The sequence below is a fragment of the Leuresthes tenuis genome, unplaced genomic scaffold (genome assembly GCF_036924035.1).
Source record: "Leuresthes tenuis unplaced genomic scaffold, fLeuTen1.0.hap1 SCAF_17, whole genome shotgun sequence".
NCBI classification, from domain to species: Eukaryota; Metazoa; Chordata; class Actinopteri; order Atheriniformes; family Atherinopsidae; genus Leuresthes; species Leuresthes tenuis.
The window spans coordinates 15,989,716-16,017,652 of record NW_027325371.1 but is presented as its reverse complement, the minus strand read 5'-3'; the positions used below and the strand labels follow the sequence as shown (position 1 = coordinate 16,017,652).

Genomic DNA, 27,937 nt, shown 5'->3' with positions numbered 1-27,937 from the left:
AGTAGTATGTCCATTAATGGCGTAAATGGTTATCAAATTGGTGATTGGCTTGTTGATAAACCCAGGCATCTGGTGAAAATGCAAGTCAGCGTCTTCATTCATGTTGCTGTACCTGCTGATCTCTCTTTTTTTTTTTTTTTGGCGTATTTTGATGCATGTTCGGGCTCTGGGCTTTGCTTTAAAATGAGGTGTGGCTTTTCACAGGAGATAAATTAATGGAAGAAGATGAGGAACAACTCTGGGGCAGATGCAGGTAAATATAAGGTGAAGATACAGTGTGTTTACAAGGTGAGTATAAGATCAATACAGAGGAGGGAGGTAGTTATGAGGCTGGGTTACAAGGCTTATGATGATAGTTACAATGCCCTGTGTGGGACAGAGACAGGATGGCAGGCAGACAACTAGATCAGAGGAGGTACTTACAAGGCATTAAAGTTAGAAGGTGGCAGGGGAGGAGGGGATATCATAGTTACAAAGGGCGATGCACGGTTTGGAGGGTTGTTTGAGAGCCAATGAGGAACTTTTACATGACTGGGGATAATTACAAGGTTGGGGAGAGCTCAGAGATTTCTTTAAAGAGATGGATGGGTAGGGTGTTGAAGCAGATCCAGGTATCACTCGGGTACGTAGGACACCTGCCAGACAATGATGTGGCTTCGCTCAGCTTTGCTCAAAGCAGGTTTCATCTGCGAAGCCGCACCATTTTCTCCTTCCTCTGTCTCATCATCCTCTCCATCACCTGAGGAAAAACAGGTCATGATGGAACACAAATATTTTAATTCAGCGTTTAAAAATCTGATCTATGCATACTGATCTGATTTTTGCTATTATTTAATGTATGCTGGTCTCTTTTTTTGATACTCATGAAAGGAGATCTGACCATATTAAGCATCTCAGATGCTTTTCAGTTCTCGAGTGGTTAGGAACGGCAGCAGTAGAGTATATTTACATATAAACTGTATTATTTTAGAGAACCAATCAGTAAATTTCTGTTCAACACTTTCTTTAAACTGTTATTACTTGAATCTTGGTTGTAAATATTCGGTGTTCCACAGGACCACACAGCAGCCTCCCACAGATTACATGTGCTTAGCTTCTGTTTCATGAGCACGTGCGATCGCTTACCAATGCGGAAGTCGATGTAGCCCTCGCCTCCGCTCAGCACCAACACGTTTTGAACACTCTGCGCTTCAGTTTCTGTGGGTGCTGTGGAGCTCTGCCCCTCTGATGGACTGTCCAGAACACTGCCGTTTAGCGTGGCCAGAACATTGCCTGTCACAAAAGCAAAACAAAAAACTCCAGATCAATTAAAACATCTGAAAAAAACATTTGAAAACATTACATCAAATACTTTATTGCCATATTGAATAGCATGTCACAGGTACACTATCAGTTTTCTTATCAAACTGGAACAGAGGGACATTAAACCTCAATAATCTGAGCATCTGATCTTTGCAAACGATGTAAAATTGTAAAACAGATGTCTTGATTTGACATGTAGTTTCCCATAAAAGGAAGATAGCTCCATCTCGAAAGCGTTGGTGTACAAACACTAAACTGAAAATTCAGCTAAGAATATCAAAACCCACCCAGCAAGTCGGACTCTGTACTTACCTGGCACAGAGACGAAGAACTTGACAGCATCACGGTGTCCGTGGAAACAGAGCTGGGCTTGTGCCATTGAGCAGTAGGGGATGAAGCTGCCGCTGCTCTTCTCGGAGCCGTCATCGCCGTAGACGTGGATCACCCCGCCAGAGGATGTGGGAGACACTTTATTGGCTGATGCAGCAAGAGCACATGGGTGAAAAAACAGTCAGAAACGCTCAGAAGTAAATCAGATTTGATAGCGTGATACACACACAAAGCAAAGAAAAAAAATGCTTAAAACAACTTAAATAAACCCCTTGCATGCAATGGATTTGTTACACAGTAATGAAATAATTGTCACAGATACAATAAATCACAGTAATAAATGTCATGCAAAGCATCTAATGAGTGAAACTCCCCTCTGTTAAAGCAACAAACACTTAGGAATACTTTCCATGTTCTTCAGCAAAATATTCAATGTGCACCTGATCGGTTGCATAATGAGCATAAAGAAACACCTCATTGTAACAGTGTGCAATGCCGCACAAATCTGCAGACGGCACACTGTCTCAGGAGACTTGAAGGTTTGACTGGGTGAGAACAGTTAGATCACAAGAGCAGGAGGATGGGAGCACTCCCACTTACCCCTCAAACCCAGGAGCTGTCCCCGGTGAAGAACCACCGCTTTGGGAGGCGGGAAGAGGAGAAGGATGGAGGGATAGTAGGAAAAAAGAGGACAGTGAACAGCAATAGTTACGACCAAGACTGTGTGAGAGAGGTGCAACCTCGGAGGGAGGGAAGAAAAACAAGGGTGGGATAAGGCGTGGGGGAAAGACGGATGAGCTAAAGAGGAGTAAAGATAAACAGCGCTGCTGCAGGTGAGGACCGTGGTCTGTGTGGTTAAAAAGACCACCTCCTAGTTGGGGTTTTTGTTTTGCATTTGGAGTGAAAACTTCAGACTCACTTCAGGACATTACGGACACAATTTGCTACGACTGGGTCGTGAAGGTACTGTGATCTTTTAGCCACGTATGCAAGTCATGTACAACTCATATGAATAACAGATAAATAAAAGAATTGACCAATAAACCAGACTAAATCTCAAATTTTTCACATGGTGGAGCTGCTAGATTCAGATTAACACCAATAACGTATCATTCAGTTCTTACGGTAATGCTGTCATTTTTCTACAAACGTAACACCTCCTTAGCAGATGATCTACTGTCTCTGTAAAGTTTAAAAAGACCACTGAAAATCTAAGATTGTGTTCGCCAACTCCGTCAAAAAGAGTGTTGAAACGTGGATTCACATTTTGTTGCGAGTCACTTGTTGTATAAATAAGTCAAGACTCACTCTCTGTCAGAGGGATGGAGATGATCACACCGTTTCCAGTTCCCACCCAGAGGCGATTTCCACCAATCAGCAGGGCTGTGATTCGCACAAAAGAGAAGCCCAGCTTGCCAGTACCTGCAATTTACAACCACAATCAGTGGAAGTGAACCTGAACACTCAACAGGATAGAAGAAAAACACATCTATGGTGTTAGAGTGGCGACAGCTTCGTTGGTGATAAATGCTACAAACCGCGCCATCTTGTTAAAAACAGGTAATCAAAACTCACCCAACATTTTGCTGACGTATGGCTCAATGTCTACATCCTGGAGGTGCTGGTGTGTATGTGCATGGTACAGACGCAAGGTTGAATCTAGCCGGATTGACACCCACACACCGTCACCGATCCATGCCAGCTGCCGCACCTGACTTTCCCTGCGAGGGTGGGCGTCGAAGGACTTCTACAGTGGGGAAACGGATCAGAGATGGAAAAAATCAATGCTGCGTCACTGCGGTGAAATGCTGCAACAAAATAAAAAGGACAAAAGCTAAATGTTGGACAAAGTTATCACCGGAATGGGATTTGAAACTCACCTCAATCTGCATGCTTTTTGGCTGAATGACGTGAATCTTGTTCTTGTATCCGCACCACACTTTGTCGTGGACTACAGCCATGCAGCGGATGGAGTGATGAGGTCGACCGAGGTCCATGAGGTGGTAGTTGGACAAATCCCACGGACCATCTGTTAAAAGCACACAATAAATGCAAAGTTACGCTCGTTTATAATGGACAAGAGCACCTGTTAACATTCACATCTATAATAAACACAAGTAATGAAAGCATGAACACACAGTTTAGTGTTTTACCCTCGGTAATGATAAATTAAGGGATAGTGCACATGCTTTTGAGAAACCTGTGAAAACCTTTCAACTCTCTCTGGTGAGTCCATCATTTCAGGTTCCATGGACCATGAACAATGGTGACACTAAAAATCGCTGCTGCTTTTCTTAGTTCCTAAAACAGACCCGGAGTGTGATGGATAGGTGCTCTGGAAAAACAAATAATTGCGATGCCAATACCTTCTGATCTATGGAATATGGCGAGTGTCCCATCAGCGAGGGCTACCAGCACGCGACCTTTCACGTGCCTGCAAGCAGGAGACATAGGAGGAGTTCATAGAAGCACTTAGAGACCCTTAGATCAGAAAATCTGCATTACGACTAGATGATATCTGACTGCCCTAAAGGAGGACATGTGGGGATGTTTTTCTTACACAAGACTGAGCACAGAGTCTTTGAGTTTAATGGAGTGGAGACACTTCTTCCAATTTCCAACAGCTGAGTGGACATAAAGCCTTGAGAGAAAAAAAAAAGAGAAGCAAGTTACTCTTAAGAAAGTACAAACAGCCTGTCACTGTCACGTCTGCTGGGTAGTAGCTGACACAATCTGCCTGATGTCAGTTAAGACTTTTGGGGAGTTTTATTAGCTCAGAAAAGCTCTACACTTATTCATGGCTCAAATTTTGCAGTGTCAGTACCGTGGAATTTCAGCAGATGAGTCACTCACCAGCCATTCTGGGCCCCAAGCCACATGGTGGGGGCCACGCTGGTGTAGTTTTTGGCCTCTTCACCTCCATCCTCTGACTCTGTGGGGTGTGAGGTTTCCTCTTTGGACTGGCCTGTGCTCCTGTGTGGACAGACACCGTGAAGCACTTGTATTTGGTTTTGCTGGTGATCTCAAGGTAATGACTTTAATCCAGCGTACTGCACAGACTTTGACCCCCCACCTGTCAAAGGCATCTGATGTACGAGACTGAGGATCGGTGAAGACGTGCTCAGTAAACGGTCCTGGAGGTCCAGATCGCATTTCTGCATGGTTGGCCGTTGACTCAGGGACCTCTGTGGCTTCTGTAGCTTCCTCAGCTGACTGGGCAGTGTGAATCTTCCCATTCATGGGGGGAGCAGTGGGGGCTATAGTACAATATCAGAGAAATAAATAAAGAAACACAACACTAACCTTGTCACGTCCCTCATCTTTCTATACTACAAAGATGCAGGAGTATTTGTGATTTATCCACCTTGTCCTTTGTCCATTATGGGTGTGTCAGTGCGAGAGGAGCAGTTGCTCCGGGCAACGCTGCAGTTGGTGGCACAGCCAACGAGTGTGATGCCAGCCAACATACCTTCCACCCCACCAGCGTCTTCTCCACCCCCTGCTCCACCATCACCTGGATCCAAAACTATCTCTCCTGCTGGGTAATCGCTCTCACTTGCAGCTAAATACAAAGACACACACAGATACATTAGCAGCCAAAAGTGTGCGACAGTCACACGGTAAAAACACACGGCTTTAAGCAGCACTTTCTATCTGACCTGGCACACTAGAGATGCAGAGCACGTGGGCATTGCAGACGTTGAACTGGTCTACCAGCGAGCCTGGCTGGTTGGCGTCGATGATGACAACCTTGCTGGCAGAGTGGGTGCTGGTGAGGATCCACACTCGACTGTTCATGGTATCTGTTTCCTGGAGCTCCTTTGACTGAAGGAAACACAATGATGACCAAGTGAAAAAAGACCGAGATGGTTCATTGCATTGTAGGATATTTCTTTGATAATAATCCAGAGTAGTTTATAGCATTATGCCCCATAGAAAAATCATTTTTAGATTTAGCTGCTTTGCGTGAGATGGACATCACTCTCATAAACCCGGGAATGACTATGTGACTGTGTATGTGTTTTCTTTGTTTGTCTCTTTAACGATGCATCGACTTAAAAATTGTATTGTTGAGGACCTGAGGAAGTGTCTTGGATAACAGGTTTTCATTTCCTGGCTAAAAGTTGTTTTCTGTTTAGGATTCAGAACAACCATATGTGTACTGTATGTGAGCTGTTTAAGATACATGAGTAAAGTTCCGCCACGGGGGGGAAAAAATGGGTTGCAATCTCCCTGAGCAGACAATACACCACTATTAACCAATATATATTGTAGCAGACAGTAGAGGTAATCTAATATCCTCAGTTTAAAAGTAGGTCTACCTTCCTCTTCTCAGGGGACGTGTGATTGTTCTTTCTGTCGGATCCGTCCTCCTCAGCACGCAGGGGGTCGCTGCTACCTGACAGCGCTTTGGCTGGTAGGTCCTGGCTGCTGGCCCTCCATCCCGCTAGATCCACTCCTGCTGCACACCACAACTATGTGCATGTACATGCACAGATACAAACATTATAACGAACGTACAACACTTTGAGAATTTCAAATAGAAATAACGGAGGTGCTCAAAGAGAAACTTATGAGAAAACTATGTTTGGTATGAAACATGCAATTTACAAGCAACATTAAAAATTCAAGCAAGTAAAAGTAGTTTAAACTGAAAATCTGTGGGGTTACATTTCACAGACGACATCTCACCTTCCTGTTGGGGTCTTTTTCCACCAGAGGGCGACAGTACACTGGGACAGGAACATTCTTCATGCGGTTATCCTCTTTCTCATTGGTGGTCTAAAAGCAAAGGTGATGAGTGGTCAGGGGACAAGATAAGTAGTGTATTATTGTCTTGTTCCATCAAAGCATCCATACTTCTACTGGGCACAGTAGAAAAAAAAATTAAAAAACATTCACTGTATGTGGATGCACTGCATGTGTGTGCAGCACATACACAACATGAATTAAAGGAAAAACTCCACAGCACACAGGTGCAAAACCTTCATTTCTAATTTCTCCGAATCTAACTTAATTATGGCTGTACTTATGGCTGATCAGTTGTCATTTTTATGGCTAGAAATTAGAAAAAGAGTCCCAGAGCCTCTGTTTTGAAATGTGTAGAAGAAACTGAACAACATGTAACATTTATAGTTGGAAGGTTGTTACAGTGTTCGTCTTTGGTGTACACAACCCATTTTTACTCGGATTTTCCAGTCACACAAAAACAACACTATTTGACGATTAAAAATTATTTTAAAGTGGATTTTTCCTTTAAAAAAAAAAAACAAAGATAAGATAAGGCACAGGAGTTAAGCGATAACTGCATCAGTTTGTTAAGTGGGGCAGGTTGAGACAGACAGAGGTTAAAGGTTAAAAGGCTGCAAAACACTGGCACAGGTCGATATCAACTCCACAGAAATATGACTTTATCTGAAACCTGCATTCACAAAGTGTGTTAAATGTGTCTCATCGTAGCATATATTTAAAATGTATTAAACTGTGATTCTGACTCACATTAAATGAAAAGAACCCCTTAATATTCATGCATTTCTAGAGGCAAAAGTTGATCACAAATCATACATTTGTGATCTTTTCTCTACAACTGTCTGTCTGTGGGGCCCGAAAGCTTTAGGTGGAAGGTCAAAGGGTGGGGAAGCCTTTAAAGGCGCATGCTGGCACTCTGTCGGTCTCACTTGCCTGTTGTCTCTTCAGCGGGCTGTCCTGAGCGCTGTCCGTCTGACCACCAGTCTGTGGGAGACCAGAGTTAGAGCCACCTGCCTACCAACACACTCGGCCCTCTGAGCTGTAGAGTCAACTGTAGCCTGCCAGCCACAGTTTCAGTTACACTTGCATGTTATCTAATCACGTTCATGCTCGAAATCAAAATATCTAAACTTAAAATAAACCTGTTCCACTAATGAATATAGTTGGGATATCTTAAGTCTGATATATCTTTATTATTTATATTATAAAATGCCGTTTCTACATCATACCTCTGGATAATATTTTCCGTGGTTCAGTTTGAAATCAGTTCTACAAGAGTAATGGAAATATTCACAAGGTTATTTACATGATGCATGTTTACTCTTCCTCAACTAAAGACAGTCTCTAACAAATGTTGTATTTTCTCCTGCTGTGTAGCATTTTCTTAAATCTGCAGTTCCGTTACAGTGTAGGAAATGAATGTAGTAGCTTTTTGTTAGCGTTTTATAAACCTACAGTTTTCAGTAGGAAGTTGGGGCTGAGTGCAAGGCAGAACAGCTAGAAAGTATTAAAATACACTGTAAGTTTTTTAAGAATTTGTCAACAATGAGAAATGACCTCATTTAGTAGTTTTAAATAGATTCTTCTTCTTGTCGTACATGTGCCACAATGTACCAGCCTGAGGCTGAACAACAGTAGCAGTCAGCACTAATAAGCAGGGTGAATGGAGTACTGACCCACAATCACTTTCATCTGTCCTATCAATCATTTCATTGTAGAAATGTATGTATTGTGGACCTAAGGCAATGAATTAGAGTTTTAAAAATTACATAATACATAAAAAATACCATGTGAGTTTTCTCACATTTTTCAGCATAATGTAGGATACTGTTTGATCGCCTTCACTTTGATATGTGAGAATCAACTTTAAACAAAAGATAATGCGACTTTGGACCTGGGAAACAATGTTCAGAAACCCTATCAGAGTCTGTGTTGTATATCAAACCTGCAGGAACAGCTACTTTGCACTCCCAGCTTTGTCGTTACAAATCTTTTCAACTCTAATGTTTACAAAGCCCAGTTTTGTGTCACAGATTTTAAGAACTATGTCTAAACACCAATCCACATGCTCAAAACAGGTTTGCACCTCATTTGCGGTCTCATATCAGTCAGTAAAACATCTGGATGCTGTTTTGTGACATGTATGCAGAGGCCCTGTCGGGTCTCTGTTGTTTTGGCTGATTTGCGTGGTGCGTACCTGTTTGAAGCGAGATGGCACGCTCCAGCCACAGGCCTGCATAATGCCGTCATCGCGGCGCATGTGCTCACGCACCTGCCTGTACTGTTCGCGGCGCTGCTCTCGGCGGGCCAACAGTGCCGAGTCACTGAGGAGAGACGCAACACCGTTACTGGCCAGTCTGGAAGCAATGGGAGGGAAGGGAGAAAAAGCCAAGCGTTAGCAGCCTGGCCAGCCAGCAGCAGGAGGCAGAGAGAAAAAGAGATGAAGACGGGAGGAAGTCGAGAAAAGCGATAGCAATGGAGTTACTAGCAGTTGTTAAACAACCTCTTCTCTGGCTCAAGCAAAGCACTCTTTTCATCACATTAAACTGCACCTCGTGGAAAGATTCTTTGTACATTTAGTGTTTCTAAAATGTAAACAAGAACAGAACTGGAAGACCCAGCTTCAGTAAAGCATCCCTTTGTGTCTGTAAGATTGTAGGTGAACAGCTGGTGGCCTGTTGGAGAGATTTGTGTGTCTGCGAGACAGAAATCTGAAACTTTACATTTCAAACTTTCCAAACCATCCATCCATTTTCTATACCGTCAATCCATTAATTGGGTAGCGGGTGGGCTGGAGCCTATCCCAGCAGTCATCGGGCGAAAGGCGGGGTCTTTCCAAACCAATCATGCTTTACTTTACTTTCAAAACGCTGTGTTTAACTATTAGGTTTGTCATGTTAACTCATCTCGCCATCAAATAAATAACCTTTGAATACCAAGCCAAAAGCCCCGAAACACTTTTTGCTTTTGTACGTTATATTCGGAGCACATGAAGATTTTTTTGTTTAACAGGTTATGAAGGAAACTATAACCAATCCCAAATTACGTCAGTGTGTAATCTTAAACAGACAACTCGAAGCTGAATGCTCAAGGAACCTCTCTCTGGAAGCTCTGTACTCTGCAAGCTGCCACAAGCGAGCAAGTGAGCCAGCGTTCAGACCAAAGGAGAGCAGGGAGGAAGACAAGCACGGAGGTTCAGTGTTAAGGGAGTCTGGAGCGAGTTGCTGCTCACTCTTCAGGGAAGAACTCCAGCGTGCGGTTGGAGGTAGAAATCTGGCACATGGTGTGGCTGCGTCGCTGAGTGAAGCCGGCAGGTGAGGGAGACTTGTAATGGATGTTGACGCTGTAGTACGGCCGTTTGACGGGTGGAGGACTGGACGACGAGCTGAAGAGACGGGCAAAGCTTGGGGACAAAGAGAGCAAGAGAGGGACACGTTTTATCTTTCCGGGATTTGTTTAACATTCAAATATTCTTAATAATACTTCAGCGAATGTGTTCTCACAACTGCCAGATGGTGGATTTCTTTTTCTCTTGGATTGCTGGACTCTCTCTGGACGCCCTGAGAGGAAAGAGGGAAACAACACTATGAAGTATTTTGCATGGGGAAACATTAAATGAAAACATCTTCAATCAAATAGAAGAGAGTGATGTAACAGACACAAAAAGATAAAAAGAAAATGATAGAATAGACAAATGAAAAAGGTTAGAAAAAGCTTTTTCTTGTAATAAAATAGCACGTTTCTTGAAAAAAATTGGACTTCCGAGAAGTGACTTGTTCATCCAAGTTCTTCATCGCTTGTTAAGAGTGCTTTCTGCTACCTACCTGATCATCTCTGTCCACCGTACAGCCTCCTGCAGCTCCATCAGCCTCTCTTTGTACTGGTTCCTCTCCATCAGTACACGGGCCATCTCCACCCGAGTAAACCGCCGCCGCTGAGTCATTGTCATGTCCCCATCTTGCATGGGTGACGAAAACTGAGTACAAGAAAGCATAGAGTCATTTTAACCATATCTATGACAAAAGAAGCAGAAATGAGCAAAAATTGATTCAAGATTATTTCTTGTTTTGTGCCAAAAGATGACCAAATAAGTCAACAAAAAAATCTGTGACACTTTGAGCAGAACATTCACTTTGTTAGCTTACATGTGGCTTCTGTGAAGATTTGTTTTCATGGTGTTAGAGTGTCATTATACCACGAAGGTACACAGATCAACACCGATCCTATGTATAGGACCTGATGAGTGTTGCTGACACGGCCAGTGGCATTTTTACTTACATCATCACTTCCTTCATCCTTGGAGTCCCGAGATGCTCCAAGAGCTTCTGCTCTTAACCTGCAGCCAAAAAGCAAAAGTCTAAAAGTGTCTATTGTCTGTTGCAATGTGCAGATTTTATCTTCCATTACACTGGAATATTTCTCCTACATTTCAGGATCATGAATACCAGGAGGATTTTTTAAAATCAGTTGGATCTGATTGGAATAAACTTGCTGTTATTTTTACCTCTTGAGTTCTTCTTCCAATTCCTTGACTCTGGCATCCACCTTGTTCTTGGATTGCCGCACTGCCTCCAGCTCCTCCTTCAGTACTTCCTGTTCCCCCGAGAGCTCGTCCACTTTGGCAATAAGGTCATTTTTCACAATGTTGAGAGCATTTCTGTCAAAGGGCAGAAACACAGTGGAGTAATAAATCAGAAGCAAGAGACTTTTTTTTTATCTCTAGATCGTGAGAGTTAATGGTCAGGACTTTTGGGCATTACAAAAACTTATGAGCTAATTAAGCACTTTTAATGGCCAGGCTTAAAAGCAGATGTAACCCGGTGCTGCTGTAGTTGGTAAGCCTAGACTATTCCTCATGCTCCGCTTTGTCCTATTGCTGTAGCAGGAGAGCCTTTGGAGCGTGTCATCATAGGCTGTGTTGGTCCGTTACCCCACACCAAGTCTGGTAATCAATTTCTACTTACCTTGATGTGTGCTGCCACACTAAATCTCTGACCAAATTCTTTTCCACGTTTGGCCTCCCTCGAATAATCCAAGCTGACAGAGGCACTAACTTCCAGTCAAAGCTCTTCAAGAAGGTTCCCAAAGACTTAAAAATACAGCACACAGTCAGCACAAACCATCCTGAGTCTCAGGGCGCTTTGGAGCGCTGGCATCAGACGCTAAAGTCAATGGCACTACACTCAGTGCCAAGTTTTCAGGACCCTATGAGATCCTTGAAAGATTAAGAGATGCTGATTATGTAACTGTCACTCCTGAATGTTTGCCACATAAACATGTTGAGACACCTCTTTAAAAGCAGAGAACTTGTCCAGTCCCACGGCAATTCTCAATGGCAGCGCTGCATTGATAGCAGCCAATGACCCTGAGTTTAACATGGGAAATGATGGCTTTACCTTGTGCTCTTTCCCCCAGCAGACTCCATGAATGCCAAACTATTATATTAGATATTAGAAGTGCTCTGTTTTGAACTTAAACACTTGACTGTAGAGCAACAAAAAGACATTGTGTCTTTGGTAAGAAGTTTCCCCTGTTAGTTTAATGACGTGCCAAATCGTAATTCATTGATGTAAATGGAGCAAAACCTAATAAATAGCACCTATATCGAGTGGACCCTGTAAAAAGAGCCATAATGAATCCGGAAACTGGGTATATGTTGCAACACGGCTTTGCAAAACATAGTTCTCAGTGCCTCTTGGAAACCAAATCAGATGGTCCTACTCATTTTATACCTGATTTTCACACAGCGTTGACAACTGTGTGGATCTGCATTCATCACCCCAAATCATTTCCAGCAGTATAACGTCTTGGCTTTTCACATGTGCAATACACTTGTGACCCTTCAGTGTCTTGTTAAGTCTCTGCTGTCCTGGGATATCCAACTGTAATGCATACTTAGATTACCTTATTGCCTACACCTCTTCTTGGGAAGAAGACCTGGCAGTCCTAAAGCAAGTGTTCACTCATTTTAAACCCAGCTAAGTGCGACTTTGGAAAGGCCGCTGTCACTTAGGTCAGGGACAAGTGCGCCTTGTTGAGACAAAGGTTGTTGTCACCACCGGTTTCCCTGTCCCTTCTACTAGAGAGGTTTTGGGCCGCTTGTGGGTAGTTGTTACAGGCCATGGCCTATTCTGGCATGCAGATTGTGTGTGCGTGTTTGCAAGGAGCTGGTTTTCTGGCCAAGCTGTGCCATTGCTCGTTCAGGATTGGCTGGATAGTCCTGACTCCTCCTAGCTTCTCGTCTGGTATCTGGACTCCTCTGCATCCCGATCCACCAATCCCTGCCTTGTAATTTCTGCTACTCATTTCATCTGTGATTTGGTGTGAGCATCTCAACATTGAGACCTGTTTTTGTCTTCTCTATTTTTTTTCTCTTTTGTTGGACTGATTAGGACCTGGGGTGTTAACCATTGTATTTATCATAAAATAGTTTGATCGGTTTTTAGAGTTACTATTTTGTTTTTAGTCCAGCTAATTTTGCGAATATCTTTGATTTGTTAACACCCACAGACTGTTTTTAGTTGTAATTTAGATTTTGTTGTCTTTTTTTATATATCTAATCATCAATATCACTAAACAATAAATTACTTTTCCTAACACCAATGCCATCTTGCTTAATATTACCTCCCTTTTTCCTGGCTGAGCCGGGTCTGAACACAGCTACATACAAGCTGGCCTCTCTTCTCTGTAACCAGTTTTTTGTCATAAGTCATACGATTATAAGCAGATGATCAAACATATCAAACCTAGCAGAGACTATCTTGCTCATTTTATCACATGACAAATCTTTCAGTTACATTACGTATATATAATTTCTTTTGGATTAAGGGCAAAACATTTATAGGATATGTAGAACAGCTATTAATCTTCCATGTGTCTCTTACTTGGTCTCCAGCAGCTGTTTGTTCTCTGTCAGCAGGTTCTCCACTTCTTTTCCCATCCCTGTAACAGTCACATTCAGGTCTCTGTAAGTCATCGCACTTTACATGAAACATCTAAAATCCACCGGTTCAATTTGTCGATTTACGAGTCAAACGCATTCCTCAGTGCTTCTATAGAAACACTGTCTTTCAAATCAACAAATCTTAATGTCTGTTGCGGAAAAAAGGCTACAAGCTTTCTATATAAAGTGGGAATATTTCAAATAAAGCCAAATAGGCTCATCCAGGGAGCAACATTTTTGTCTTAAAGTAGACAGAGACTACATTGCTGAGTACTTTGACTTAGTCCTTTCAGCTCAAAATAAAAAATGTGCTTTCATAGCAATAATTTGAGTCAATGAGTGCAAAAAAAACATGCAGAATAAAGTGTTGAACCATGACGGTGTTAAATTTACGTGTGTTATTATTATCAAGCTCATCAACTCCTGATTATCTTAATCATTATAAGAAACTAACTGAAAAACGCGTATTTGTATGGAAGCAGCAAGCATTGTGCAACATAAGCCGAGCACACAAACTTTAAGCAAAAATTTTAACACAGACAAAAATTCAGACATCAGAACATGTCAAAAACAAACAAACCAAACTAAAAGAAAAAGGATAAGAGGTTCTTATATTTTACAAAGGCTGGCATTGGCTTTACTGCATTCAGAGAGAAGGGTTCTTGGTCAAAGTGGATTAGTGGAGTTAATGTTTGTGGTATGTGATCTAACTGCAGAGGCAGAAAAATAAATCCTTCTCTGTTTGGGTTCAACCTGTCCCTCAGACTTGTGGTTTTTAATTCTAATCTGAGAAAAACAAACAGCTAACTACAGAGAACAACCTGAACGGGGGGGTGTTGGAAAGGCCGATGATTTGTTTTTCAATGAACGCATGCATTTCCGAAAAATCCAGTTATTGTCCTGCTTTTGTTTTCTGTTCAATGTAAATGTTTGAAGAAGAGCAATATAGCCCTCGTGTCATAACATTAGGTCTTCACAATAGCTATTGAACTATCAGACTTTATCAAAGCTACTTGAGGACGTATCCTTGTTGTTTCCTGTTTATCCTCGAAGACATGCACCTTCGATACCGATTTCAATATTTACAGTTTGTACCTCTTTACTGTTGAAATATTCGCTTGTGGTGTCCTAGTTCCAAACAAAGTGGTGACTATACTTTATAATGTTCTTAAAAAGCAGATAAAATTGCCCAAAACTTAATTGCATGGCCATTTGCATTAATCTTTTATTAAATCATATAGAAAAAATTAAAATTTAGGGGTGGGAGATGCAAAGGTGGCACAAAATATAGATATCGAGCTACATGAAAACAGGCACAAGGAAGCAACCAGAAGGCGGTGAAAGCTTGCCAGGAAATGACATAACAAGAAAAAGTGACCATGAGCGTAGGCATGGCACGCCTTACCGAAGAAATCATCACGGACTGGAGGCAAAAGAAGAAGAAGGGGGAGGAGAAAGGGAGATGAGAGAAACGGAGAGAACGGAGAAGATTAGAGGATGAGAGAGAAAGAGAAGAACAGGAAGAGGAGAAAGAATATGCTGATAAATATCTATTAATTTAGATTTAAAGTAGGGCTGAAGGACTCAAACACAGGCTCCAATTTCCCTTTCCTGTTAGGTTTAGTGTTGGTGCAAATTTCAGCCACCCAGCAGATGATTTGTTCACCATCAAATCTATTTTAAAGTCATAGTGAAACAAGCAGAATATCAGAGCGGCAGGTGAACTGAGTAAAGTCCCCAGATAATGTTTTTGGTTCTGGATATTTACAAATTTCCTGTAAAAGAAAAAAAAAGAAACTCTGAGGGTGCATGTGAAACTCCCTCCCAACATGCTGTTTAGTACACTAAACAAAAATATGATTATTTGTATAGTATTATTTGAAGTATTGCTGTATACCGCCATCACACCAGCGTAAAATTCCCCCTTGAAAAAAAGTGTTTTGCTCACCAGAACTTAAATAAATCTTTAATTTGAGTGTAAATTTAAAATGTCTCACCAGTGCACGTAGACGCAAAGTTAACAGGTCACCACATAAATAACCCACGTGTTAACGCGCCCCGCCGTGTGTCGAGCAAGGCTGAACGGCACATCTAAAGAACGTTGTGTACTGTGTGGAATTTTGGAAGCACCTTGGGTTGGCTGCCTTTGATTGGTCAGCTCCACAGGACTGAGCAGACACTGCCTACGCTCCCAAACAGACTGGCTGGTGTTTTTGTTTGAATTAATAGTCATGGGTGAGACACGGAAAAATGTGAGAAAGCATTTAATTGGGGAGGGCTGAGTCAAACATTTTTTACCAATAATTTCACTTTGTTAGGCCAGATACTTGTGCATAAGTGATATATAGTGCTAGATACATGGTATGAAATCAAATTGGATTTGATTTTGTGAGGATTTGTTTCAGAAATCATACAACTGCAGAGAAAGCTGAACTGCAGGGTTATGGATTTACACATTTCCAAATTACTTAATTGAGCAATAAGTTAACGATCATATGCTAGTGCTTAAAACTACAGTAATATGATATGATATAATTTGTGTACACTGAGAAATATCTTCTTTTAGTGGAGTTTTGAGAGTAGAAAGGAGTAGAGAGTGAAAGAAAAATATGGCAACCAGCGCATGATAAGATACACACCTGAGAACTCGCCTATGGGTGTCACCGGCAGAAGCACATAAAAGAGGGACAAAAAGAAATGTGTGAGAGGTTAACAGACCGCAAGGAGAATGGCTCAAATTCCCCTTCTTATTTCTACATCGTAAAAATGTAGGGATTGGAAAAGAAACCCACGAACGATTTTAATCCAATAACACAAATTAAAATGAGCAAAATCCCTTAAAGCAAAAATGGAGAGTGATAATGGAAAACTGTGTAATCATGAAAAATATGACAGCGAAAGAAGCATTTTGGACTAAATAGTTGATCAAACTTAAAAACATTCTAATAGATGTCAAACTAGATTAGATATGTTTCTGTCCCGAAGAAAAAAGACAAATAAGGAAACCAGAGAGACAGATAAACAAATAAAAGTAACACTGCATGGATGGGCTGCTGGGTTTGGGTTTGAACTCCACTGTGTGATGTTGTATATTCTTAATGATGACTGAAGTGATGCAGTGCTGCAGCCTTCCATGCAAGGAAAGAAAAGTCAGTGCAGAGGCACATTCTCACAGCCTCAAACGGAGCTTCTTCTCTGCAGTGATGCAAAGTAAAAACAGTCCAGCACACTCAAGCATGAGCATTTAGTTTCCTGCAGTTTGTTGCGTACTTTTAGCTCGACGGTAATCATTTCAGGAGAAAGAAACAGCACTTTGTTTGTGTTTTCAAGCAAAAAAAAAAAACATTTAAAAAAATTAAATAGTGACCTAAAAAAATAATAATTAAACTTTCAGTCTCTTTTAGACAAGGGCATCACTGCTCAACATATTAAACCAGCAAAATATGCTGCAGCCAAACTTCTGTTCATACCTAGCAGCTCGGCACCTGCATCCACGTCCCCAATGATGTCCGACTTGGCGTCTTTGATCTCGTGGTAAAGAGAGTCGGTGTTGATGCCAAAAGCCTCATTAACTATGCCCTGAGAGGGGCTGAAACACGAGGAGATTGTTATTTATACTTTCAATCAAAAATAATACTTTTTACGGTAGCTGTTTACAAGCAAGAGCAACACAGTTACCCTTTAAGCACGTGTACTCAAGAAACTTACACGTGTCTGGTTTTGGTGGGGAAACAATCTACTGACATTCTAAAACCAAATCTTTCTAAATTAATCCTAATTCTGGCAAAAAATAAAGTCAGACAACCTTAAAGAGAACAGCAGTCTGTGGTGTGTGTTTAAAGAGGTTCGAATACTGTATATGTTTTGTAGGAAGAATGCAGAAATCTTCCCAAACACAGAAATTATCCTTCAAATCCCTTCAAGGATTTAGAGATTGCATTGCTCTTGTAATGTGGCACGTTCGATAATGACGCTTTTCTCAGCAGATGTGAACTTTATGCTCGTATATCATCACAGTGTAGTTGTACCTGTTTCCTCCTCCGTACACGCGGGGATCCACGCACATTTCCAATTCAGGGGTTGAATCAATGATCTCCTGAAATTCTGACCATTCATCGCTGCTTCCCATTCCTGAAAAAATGTTCCAGACAGACACCACAGCTACATGTAAGCAGAAGCTTTTGAGAGCTTTTTGTGAGAGCTTTAATGCACTCTCCTTTAAAACTGGAGAGGGTGTTGATAGGGCAAGGCTTCATCTCGAAAACCGAAGTTTTCAACCAAAGATGTAGTTACTGACATCCTCTTACCAATGCTGACGTTCCTGGTTTCCTGGGACACCTGCACCTCCATATTCCGACTGAGACGCTTGGCACTTTTCCTGCGGTTCCCAGTACGCATTATGTCAAAATCTGACTGCGAGAAGCCTTCGTTGATGGGGGTGACACTAGCGGAGGGGACAGAGGAGGTGGGTGTGTTGGACTTGCTTCCTGTGCTGCTGGGTGTGGCTGCGACTGAGTCAGACTCCGATCCGTCCTCCTTGATGCACGGCAGTAGCGTACAGTGATGAAGATGAGGCGGAGACACAGGAACAACAGACAAAAAGCATTAGTTGAACATCAAAATGAAAGCACTTACTTTTCTACCTATTACACCTGCCAACATATTACTTTCTTCTTCTATGGGTCAAATGAAACCAAATTCATTAAAAAAAATAAAAAAAATAAAAGATTTGAAGTATTGACTTTCAATTCCCTTTCTTTATTGTAATGGTGTGACATTAACTTCTGAGTTATTCCAGTGCTTCATCGAAGAATTTTTAAAAGTGTTTTGGGAAAACAAAAATCTCAAGTAGCTGATGCACATCAACAAGTGACGGCTTGATTTGATTTAAAAACTTCAATGTGCTGCAAACTGAGAGAAAGTCAACTTTGTGGGTTCAACAAACTTTCAGCAAAAGTCAATCTGTATTAATGCTCAGTGTGATTTAAATCCCTAATAGGAAAACAAATCTCGGTAACACTTGTTTTTCACCTTGGCAGTTTCTTTTCTCCTTATAAAGACTAGAATAACATTGACTATTCTTCAAAATGAACAATATCTGGATACACAAGCTTAAATGTACTGCACAAGCATTAACTAAAACATGACGACACATGGTAGAAGCGCCACAAAAACACTGGAACATAATCACACGGTAACAAAAAAAAAGCTGCACGAAAAAAAAAAAGCAAAATACTGTCCCTGCTTGCTTGAGTCAACAAATGTACTCAAATATGCTACTTTGATTTTAAAGGGGAAAATTTATGACTGATTCTGTTAAAGGCTGCCTCCTCAAAAGTGACACAAGCAGGCGTGGGAGGGGAGGTGGTCCACGTGGGTGTGGCTAGCAGCAGTAATGCTAGCCCCTCCCTTTTCCACTTCCCAGGTTGCGGTTGTAGTGGTGGAGGAGGACAGGGACTGTCCCACCTGATAGGCGGAGCTGAAGGTGGAATGGCCGAGCTCGCTGACCTGCCAGATGTCTTTCCCGGGCATCATCCTAGCCCCCCCGAGACCCCCACGTACCATGCCTTCGCCGCTGGGGTACAGGCTCAACGACGGCGGGCGCTCTGCTTTGCTGCTGACAGAGAAGACAAAAAGGAGTGTGAAGACTAATGTGAGACTGACAGGGTCAAACTATTACTTGCTGAGTTTGGTTAGTAGTTGGATTCCACTCAGTGCAGTAAACAGGAAGCTGCACACATAGCAGCCTGTTAGCTTAGCTTAGACTACAAACTGAGGGAAACAAGCCAGGTTCTGTCCAAAGTAAAAAAAAAAAAGAATAAAAAGAAAATCCAGCAACAACACTTTCTTATCTTTAGACTGACATTTAAACTTTGGTGACAATACAGACATCCACTTCCCATTAATGCTAAATATATATATGTTAATATATGAGACCTTATAAAAGCATTTCTCAAAATGTCAACTCGTGCTGAAAAGTGTCCAATCCCCTTAAACGATGAGGAGAAAGAACCCAGAGGAAGCACAAGACATGCACAGCTTCGCAGTATGCTTTTTAGAGTTGTCGACAAGACCAGGATCGTGCAATATAAATGCAGACAGTAAGTAACCCCATAAAAACAGCAAAGATCTGCATTCCCACCCAAATCCTGATGTTCAAGAAAACAGACAACATGGACAAAACAGACGAGCAGGGCAGATGGACAGACACAGAAAATGAGGGAGGAAGAGGAGAAGGTACATGGAGAAATCTGGAAAACCTGTCGTCCTCTGTTTAACGTGACTTTTCATCAGTTCCTTATGTTGTGATTTTCTTTTAAAATGCAGAGCCTTCAATGCATTCATAATAACAAGTAGCTGTTTCAAGCATCAATAACTAATAAGGCAAATGCACGAGGGAATACTTTTTAACTGCATGCAAAGGTTTGTGCAGCCCTGGTTGAAGTCTCTGTTACTATGAACAGTCAACTGAGTTAAAGATGTAGCTGATGCTCAACAGACTAATTAACAGTTCTAGATGAACTGTTCCTGTCAATACTTTAAGTAAGATTGGTGTGCTTTTGACGTTTTGTGCAATTTTAGAATGAAAAAAAAGGGAAGGTGCACAATATAAAAAAAAAGAACAAAAAACTATAGGAGATTCAAGACATTTGAGATCTTGAATAAATTTGACCACGGTCTCAGTCCTTCATCAGGCTTTAAAAAACTGTGACTCAAATCAGCAGTCAAGGTCTTTTCTTAGCAGCTGTCTTGTTCTGTGAAAAGTAATGTATCTGATGCACAAGTTTCATCAGGTAGGGATTTTCTCAAAACTTCCCGGGACAACTGCTCCATGGACTGCCAGAAAGGCAAATCAGACACCTGTTTAAATTTAAAAGACCCTCAGGAAGAGTGAACAGACTCTGGAGGGTTCAAACTGTTCTAATGAAGTTACATTTGGAGAGAAAAGGGTGCAAAATTTCATGAACACAGCCTCAAGCTGTGAAGCAATGGGGTGGATTGTCGCGCTGGGCTTGTACTAAAGCCAGAGGCACAGAAAACATCTGATAACAGTGAATTCATAAACAGCAGAAAAGTCCTAAAGCAGTCATAATTGCTTAAAAAAGCTGAAGATGAGAAGAGGTCGGCATCTTCAACAGGATAATGATTCTCAAATACCTCAAGGTGCACGAGCTCAAGGTTTTGCCATGAGCCTCGCAGTCCTCTGACCTAAATATCAGTCAATCAGAAAATCTGTAGATAGACCTCGGTGCACACAGGGCTGCCCAAGAATTTCACAAAACTAGAAGCCTTTTGCAGGAAGAACGTCTCTAAATTCACCAAACAAGAACTGAAAATAACTGATACAATAAACATGACCAAATTGTGATGCTGGCCAAAGAGTTTACTATTAAATACTATTGATGGAAAATGTCCGAACTTTCGGTTCACGTCCTTTTTTAAGTGTATTAGCTAGTAGAAGAAGAAGTAATCTTTTATGGAACCATGGGTGCCCAAACTTTCACATGCCGCTATATATCAAGTGTTGAAGCAAAGCAAAAGATAAGGAGGGGCATCGGCATTTCTTAGTCACATTTCAATTCCAAGCAGGCCGGTTTATAAGATGGAGCAGAGGGAAGTGGAGGGGGGGGCAGCTGTGGAACCATGTTGGGTTTACCTTTTCCTCCATGTGTGGCGTTGACTGTGCAAACAGCGGCACAGAGAGCAAGCCAGCAAGACAGACAAGACAGACACCGATTAGAGAGAGACAGGAGAGCGGAACATGCCGTGACGCTCGCTAACACACAGTTTTACTCTAGTTTCCAGATTACAGTCAGTAGTTTTAAAATTCCACACGGTGGTCTTTTTCTTAAGACTGAAGCTGCTTCAGATAATCAGCGGTTCACTCGTGCAGGTTTCAGAACCTGAGTTAATCCTCTTGTCTTCATGAATAATAAATTCTGTAAACCTCAACATGCTTTACAATGCAACACTGGCCTCATTCCTTTGTCCAGTAACATAGACAGGAGTAGATTTGCAGGATTGGGATGCTTTGCATAGGAAAGCGTTGTTCATTTGTATTTAGGAAACATGATATAGATACTTTAGGACTCAAGAGAACATAAAGCTGGAGGGGACTAACATGCAGTTCTTTTAAAGAAGCTGCAGCAGATGTCATTTTGCTTCATGCACATGGGTTGGGCTGCTGCTCAACACTGCAAGCTGGCAAATGACTGCTAAAAATTTTTTTCTAATTATTTTCCACAAGGTTTGTGATGACTGTTGAGTTTCTTTACACAGAGCCTCTCCTCCCCATCCATGGACAGGCCAGCTGTTCCCTCTTGATAAACAATGCCAGCATCAACGCAATGAGCATGATGACACATGAAGAGCCTTATACATTCAGAGCACAACATAGAACACTTTCAACAAGACGATGGGTGAAAGCTACAGATCAAATCAACGCATAGAAGCATGACATGACCCGCCGACGCCTACAAAGGAGCCACTCACGTTCGTCCACAGCCGGGGCCTTCTGATTGGCTGTTACTCCCTGCCTGCTGCATTTTGGACCGCTCTATGTGCTCAACGTACGTCTGAATCATCTGGGATTCAAGAGAATGCAAATGCAATTAGAATTTCTAACTCTTGGGACATGAGAAGCATGATGAGGATTTGTAGGTTGAGTGTTTGCTCACCTCTGTGTGGCGCTGGTGAAGAGCGTTGTACTCCTTCTTCAGGTCTGATTCTCGCTCCTCCAGCCGGGTGACTGTGAAACAGACAGATAACGGTTAAGAAGCAAGAAAGCAGCAGCGGCAATGAGAAGGAAAGCAAGTCATTCAAGTTCACTTTATAATTTGCTTCTAACTGACAGTGAGTATAATTTTTTTTTAATACTGCCGGAACGTATGGTAGGATAGATCAAACCATTTTTAATCTATGTTAGTGCTCAGCTTGCTGCGTTCTTTACTTTATTATGATCCTTGACATATAAAATGAAAGAAAAAATGTACAAAAGAAAACTAAATAGCCAGACTAATATGTGTGGCAGTGTTACTGGAGTAAACTGAACAAAAGGAAATCATTGTTCCAGTTCAAAGGCACAAATAATCTGAAAATAAGTCTTCATGTGTTTACTTCCCTTTCCACAGAACAACAAAGGCAAATTCATGCTTCGTATGCTCCATCTTATCCTTCCTATTTTTGCCAAAAATAAGAGATCTTCCTCCCAGAACTACTGCATCAATATATAGGTGTAGGTGATACCATTTTCAGGTTTTGACTCGAGCGTCTTAAAACTCTGATCTTGTTTCAAAAGCCAAACGTGTTGCACATACAGCACATGAAGAGACGTCTGTCCACTTACTCTGGTCAGAGTAGTTTTTTGTCTTGAGCTCCAGCTGTTTCCCCTGCAGCTCCAAAAACTCCACCTGCATCTGCAGGTCCTTCTTCTCAGCTTCCAGCGCATCCTCGAATTCAATGAATTTCTGTTGAGGAAAGAAAGCAAGAAACAGACCTAAAAAACCCCTTCAAAGACTGCAGTAAAAGGGAAATGTTTCCTAGTAATGGATTTAATAGTATACTAACAGATTTTTCTTCTTCAATCCATATAAAAAAAAAGGCAATTGCAATTGTACTTTACTCAGCAGATTGTTAAGTGATGCTCTTGCAGGATATTTGGAGCACATTGATTAAGATTCAGGGTTCAGATGCTCCTGTGTTGTTTTTAAATCAACCAACAGTGTCTAAATAGAAAAAATTCTACTCTTTTCTCACAGAAAAGCAAAAGTTCTACCGCTCTATGTGACATCCTGATTTCTCTCTGTAAATATACAGCCTAAACCTTGTAAGTGAGCTGCACAACACGCCTCGTTCCCTTCCACTCTGAGTGTTTTTTTTTCCTCATAAAGCTGTTCACAATGACGCCCTTTTTTTTACAATGCAGCAAGTCCACAAAGTCTTAATACTGTAATCCTCTGACTGCAGCGAGACCTTGGAACCAGAAATGTGCAGCAGATATGCACCACACAAAACAGCACATACTAGAGTATTACAGCCTTCTAAGCATACGACTAACGCTGATATCTAAAGCCACTGGACAAGTGGAGAAAACAAATAAACAACCCCCTGTTCAAAGACTAGCCTTAAAATAGATTTCTCCATCTCTAAGGAAAGATGTCACTGAGATATTACAAAAATCGTCTTGCAGACTAAAACCTAACAATATTAATTAGCAAAACCATTACTGCTAACTCAGAAACTGAAAACCGAGTTTATACATCAAATTTGCACAAATACACTAATATGCAGTACATGCATGTTCCCTACCCTGCACAGCATTTAATATTCATTAGTGTGACAGCAGGCTTGTGACTACGCCTCACTGAAACAATAACATCTCCAAAAGCAGAGATCATTTTGATTCACACTTAATGCTTTTGACTCAAAGTGCAAAATGTCTTCCGTAGCTGCTGTGTAGCAGTTCTACTTTAGGAGCAGCTGACATCAGCTTCGCAAAATATCATCCTTCATCCTATCCCCTTGGACTGGTACCATGCTCTGCAGCAATGCCCTTCAAATTCAGCCCCCTATCCTCTGCCTTTACCTGCAATATAGCCTTGTTCTCTTCAGCCACGAGAACCAGGAAAAGGCTTACTGGTGATTTAAAACACACCTTTAAAGAAACTTCATCTAACTGTGGAAATAATTCCATTCACAGGGTGACACTTTGCATGAATGAATTCATGGGTTGAGGCATTAAGTTAATTCTGTCCTGTATGAATATTTCAGAAAGTATCCTTGTGATGAGTGAGTGGAGCTAATTTCCTCAGGGCTGAGTGCATTTGACTGCATTGTGGCCACACTTTCAGCTGCATAAACATTAACGCAGGCAGGATAATAATGGTCACGGCTTTTGGCTGAATTTGTGAACCTCACTTTAACAACTGATCATAGAGGTCTTTCGTTAAGGGAGAGCTGTTGGTTTTGTTTACCATTAGCTTGAGCCCAATAATCTTGTAATCTGAGCTGATTTTTGATCGCTGCTCCGTGCATCTTGTGAGAGGGTGTTTGGCTGTTTTCCTCAGGCCCTGAGATTCTCTCCACATCATCTTGTCTTTTCCTCTTATCAGACTTTGACTTTTTCCGCTCCTGCTGCAGCTCCGTAAAACATCAGCCTATTTCTTTCTCTTTGCTTTTATCTCTCCGTCTTCTCCTCATAAGCACAAATCGGGTTACAGTGCCAGACTTCCTCAGTGTGCTCTGCATGCTATTGATTTCCTCAACTGCAACACATAGAACGTGATCCCATCCCCCACTGAGTACCACTGATAGCCTGACAAAACACTCTGTTTATCAGTTGCAATAGAATTTGTCACTAGAAGTAAAAAGCACAGATCTGCGGGTTGAAAACAAAGGTGGGGAAATCCCTGAGCAATTTACCGTTTTTGTTGATTGTTTTTTTCACGTGAAACAGGTAAATGCACACTGCTGCACGCAGAAAATGTTTGAATGTTAATGCATTATTCAAAACCATGAGTGACACATTTGATCTTGTAAGGCAGGTCAGCAACCATCATTAATTCAGCTGGTGACAAAATCTTCAAATCTTGTGGTAACACACAACAACCACAACTCAAACTGCAGTCCAACCCACATGTTTCACTGTCCAAATGCCATTAAGAAATGGCAAAACTGTGGAAGTGAAGACCTGATGGGAAGATCGATGATATTGAGCTGTTACTTGTGAACCCTCAAAAACAGCCAGCAGCCAGTCAGAGAAGTAAAAGCAGACTCCTTGGAGTCATTGAAACATCTTTGGATGTGTCTTCTACAAAACAAGCTCTAACATCTGTTAGAGGCGGGTTACTTAGTGCTGTCTAAGTGGGCAACTCAAACTCTTGTTAGTAGCTTCAGCTAACAGTTGGAGAATGTTTTGCAATAGGATTCAATCAAAAAAAGACATAGAATACAAGTATCTGTGCTTTATCAAACAACCGAGCAAGGTGTGGGACTGAGCACGTCACCAGAAGCTTTCTTAGAGAACCCACAGATTAACTACACCTGTGTAATAGATGTGATACCAAGAGTCTAATTTCTGACAAGTTTAAGTGTAAGTCCACTCAAGGCTGACGAGTCCAGGCGGTACCATGATTTAAAGGAAATTGATCTTAAAGAAATACTTGCGTCGCATTCATAAAAACACCCACCACATTGTCTGATCCTGATGACAGTCTAAACGTGTTGACATCCATCATTTAAAACAGTCTCCCCAGCTAGCTGTGCACCTACTACGACCTGCTGGCTTTTGAAGAATCAAACACGGTCGCATTTTGTCTTTTAAATGACTGTCTCCTAACATCTCACTTAAAAGTGCAATTAGTGAAACGCTACAATGAAACAGCGAGTAAACGGCTTGGAGCAGGAGAGCAAACTGTCAGAGGGAGGAAACAGTGGGGAGAACAGATGATGAAACAGACTAAAAGCTGAGCTAAGCTGATACTAGCGTGGCTACCAGTGATATGCTGAGGCCTCTTTGGATGGGAGGAGGATTAAAGTTGCTTTATGATGCCTGCAGGATCCCATGGGTGCTGTGACAGTGTTGAGGGAGGGGGGGGGACTACTCAAGCTGGAGTTTGACCTGCAATTTAATAGCTCCACATTGTTGTGCACTTTTGTGGTTTGTGTCCCTGTTCTTTCAGCGTTTTCAAGTGTAAACGCCCACCGAGAGTCGTGCTACACTCCTGGTGTGTGTGTGCAAGGCTTTGCAGACTTTCTGCCATTCTGCCTTCATGCACTATGGGAACTGCTATCATATCTTTAGTTTTGTGTTTGCATATGGTGTGTTTATGCCGTATATTTGCATATACTTCTGGACTCTGCCTTGTATAAGCCCCGGTTTAGAAGAGAGCACTGCTCAACTGAAACTAATTACTGAAATTAGTTTTTTTTTTTATTGAAGGCTGGTGAAAGCACTATCAGAGGCACCCGCTTTTATGTGGTGTGTGAGTAGCACTGTAGTTATGATCAGATGTGATAGTAACAACACTATTTGAACAGCAATACGAATGTATCATTTAGTAATCAATACACAGACAGTAATACACATACCGGTAAATGCATCCTTTCGATGCCGTTTCAGTTGAATTAGATTCAGTTGACAACCGTTTACTTTGGTGATATGTAGACTATAACCCATCTACTGACTGTCTAATTTATATTTCACTGACTTCGTAAGTTGTCCAGTGAGCAAAAACAATCTCAATAATCAATTGATCATATATGAAAATCTATAAAATTTCTAAGCACACATTTTTTTTATAGTAAGTGTAGAGTAGGATGTCAGCAGCTTCCTCTAGACTAAAAATAAGCTTAAGAATTGGTCACAGGCCTAAACATGAATCACATGTCTGCTGAACTCTCTGTTCAGCTCCGACAGGGCCGACAGCACGAAGGAAGCAGCAGGAAGCTGGATGCGGTGATGCGGGTGAAGGCTCTGTCGGGCCTCGGGGGGGAGTTACTCACCTCCTCTGCCTGCTTACGCAGCGCTTTCTCCCTTTCGTACTGGGTGATGAGCTGCTCGTTGTCCTCCTTCAGCAGCTCAAGCTCCACTTCGTGCTCCTGGTTCTCGGTGAGCACCGCGTCCAGGTTTTCCAGGACGTTCACAACCAGCGGCATCAGCTCCTTCACCACCTCCTCGTCATAGCTTCGTATCAGCCGCTCGAACTCCCGGTAGATGCTGTTGGCCAGGCCCGACACCCTCTCCGACATCACGGTCCCGGAGCCGTAGTCGTCCTGATACACCACCTCGTCTATCTGCAGCTCCATCATCTTGGCAGCTGGAGTCGGGCTTCTTTTTTTTTATCCAAATGCGGCTGCGATCAACAAATTTTCAGGCCCGAAAAGCGTGAGTCACAATGCTTGAATCCGCACAGCACACGGTGAAGGGGGGCATGGGGTCACAGCCTTGCCTCAAACGGGCTACAGAAAGCGCTTATTCCATTTTGGAGCAGCGCAGATTTGCTGAGGGAAGGCGGCGTGCTGTTGTGTGCGAGTAACCTTGAGCTCGAAGCAGAAAATATTGGACTGAAATATTTTGATTTGAAGAGTGGCCCCTCCTGCTCCACCGCCAGTCACCAGGCTTTCGCCTCCAGACGCGGCCCTGCTACTGCTCCCCTCCAGCAGAGCTCATCTGATGCCGGCAGCCGTGGATGTGCAGTGATCCAGCCTGTGCGTCGGCCCGCGCCGAGTCCATGCCGAGGAGCGAAATGCCTTCGTCGATGATGTTGCACCTGCCTCTCAGCAGCCGCAGTCATGGACCCCAGCCATTACTGGCGGGGCAAATAAATAAATAAATAAATAGCGAAATAAATAATCTATATCTCCCGATTACCACCGACGCCCGAACCGTCTCTATAGTACCGTTTCTTCCATACTTCCCCCTCTTCCGGCGGGCTGCCGATGCCGCTGGGCAGACTCGGGCGTTGATGGTGATGTCTCCCTTTGGGAGAGGCTCTCCCTGCTGTTCAGATGTAGGAGCCAGCTGACTGACTCTGCCTGACGTCACGCCGTCTGCATTGAGCAAGCAGAGTCACCGAGTCAAGTCAGACAGGCAAAACCGAATGGCAGCGTTTA

At 42.2% G+C, this 27,937-nt stretch overlaps 1 protein-coding gene across 18 annotated transcripts; it reads right to left on the bottom strand.

Moving 5' to 3' along the window:
• Window positions 1-103: 103 nt before the first annotated feature.
• mapk8ip3 (mitogen-activated protein kinase 8 interacting protein 3) lies at window positions 104-27,880 on the bottom strand. Of its 18 annotated transcripts, none has more exons than XM_072368195.1 (34): window positions 26,828-27,880; window positions 22,671-22,791; window positions 22,003-22,073; window positions 21,818-21,909; window positions 20,982-21,005; window positions 18,791-18,941; window positions 17,632-17,860; window positions 17,353-17,455; window positions 16,795-16,913; window positions 15,964-15,975; window positions 14,730-14,747; window positions 13,266-13,323; window positions 10,886-11,038; window positions 10,660-10,717; window positions 10,206-10,357; window positions 9,885-9,941; window positions 9,614-9,784; window positions 8,579-8,738; window positions 7,315-7,365; window positions 6,325-6,414; window positions 5,955-6,107; window positions 5,292-5,457; window positions 4,997-5,194; window positions 4,706-4,889; window positions 4,486-4,605; window positions 4,193-4,273; window positions 3,999-4,066; window positions 3,513-3,661; window positions 3,208-3,379; window positions 2,941-3,054; window positions 2,233-2,271; window positions 1,615-1,779; window positions 1,126-1,272; window positions 104-739 (listed from the first exon to the last, which is right to left on the bottom strand). In XM_072368195.1, the coding sequence occupies exons 1-34, from the start codon at window positions 27,131-27,133 to the stop codon at window positions 615-617; spliced, it is 4,077 nt and encodes a 1,358-aa protein (XP_072224296.1). In that variant the 5' UTR covers window positions 27,134-27,880; the 3' UTR covers window positions 104-614. The 18 variants fall into 18 exon arrangements, with proteins under 18 accessions (XP_072224296.1, XP_072224303.1, XP_072224305.1 ...); XM_072368202.1 differs by having other exon boundaries at window positions 8,579-8,705; XM_072368204.1 differs by having other exon boundaries at window positions 18,833-18,941.
• Between the last annotated feature and the right edge of the window lie 57 nt (window positions 27,881-27,937).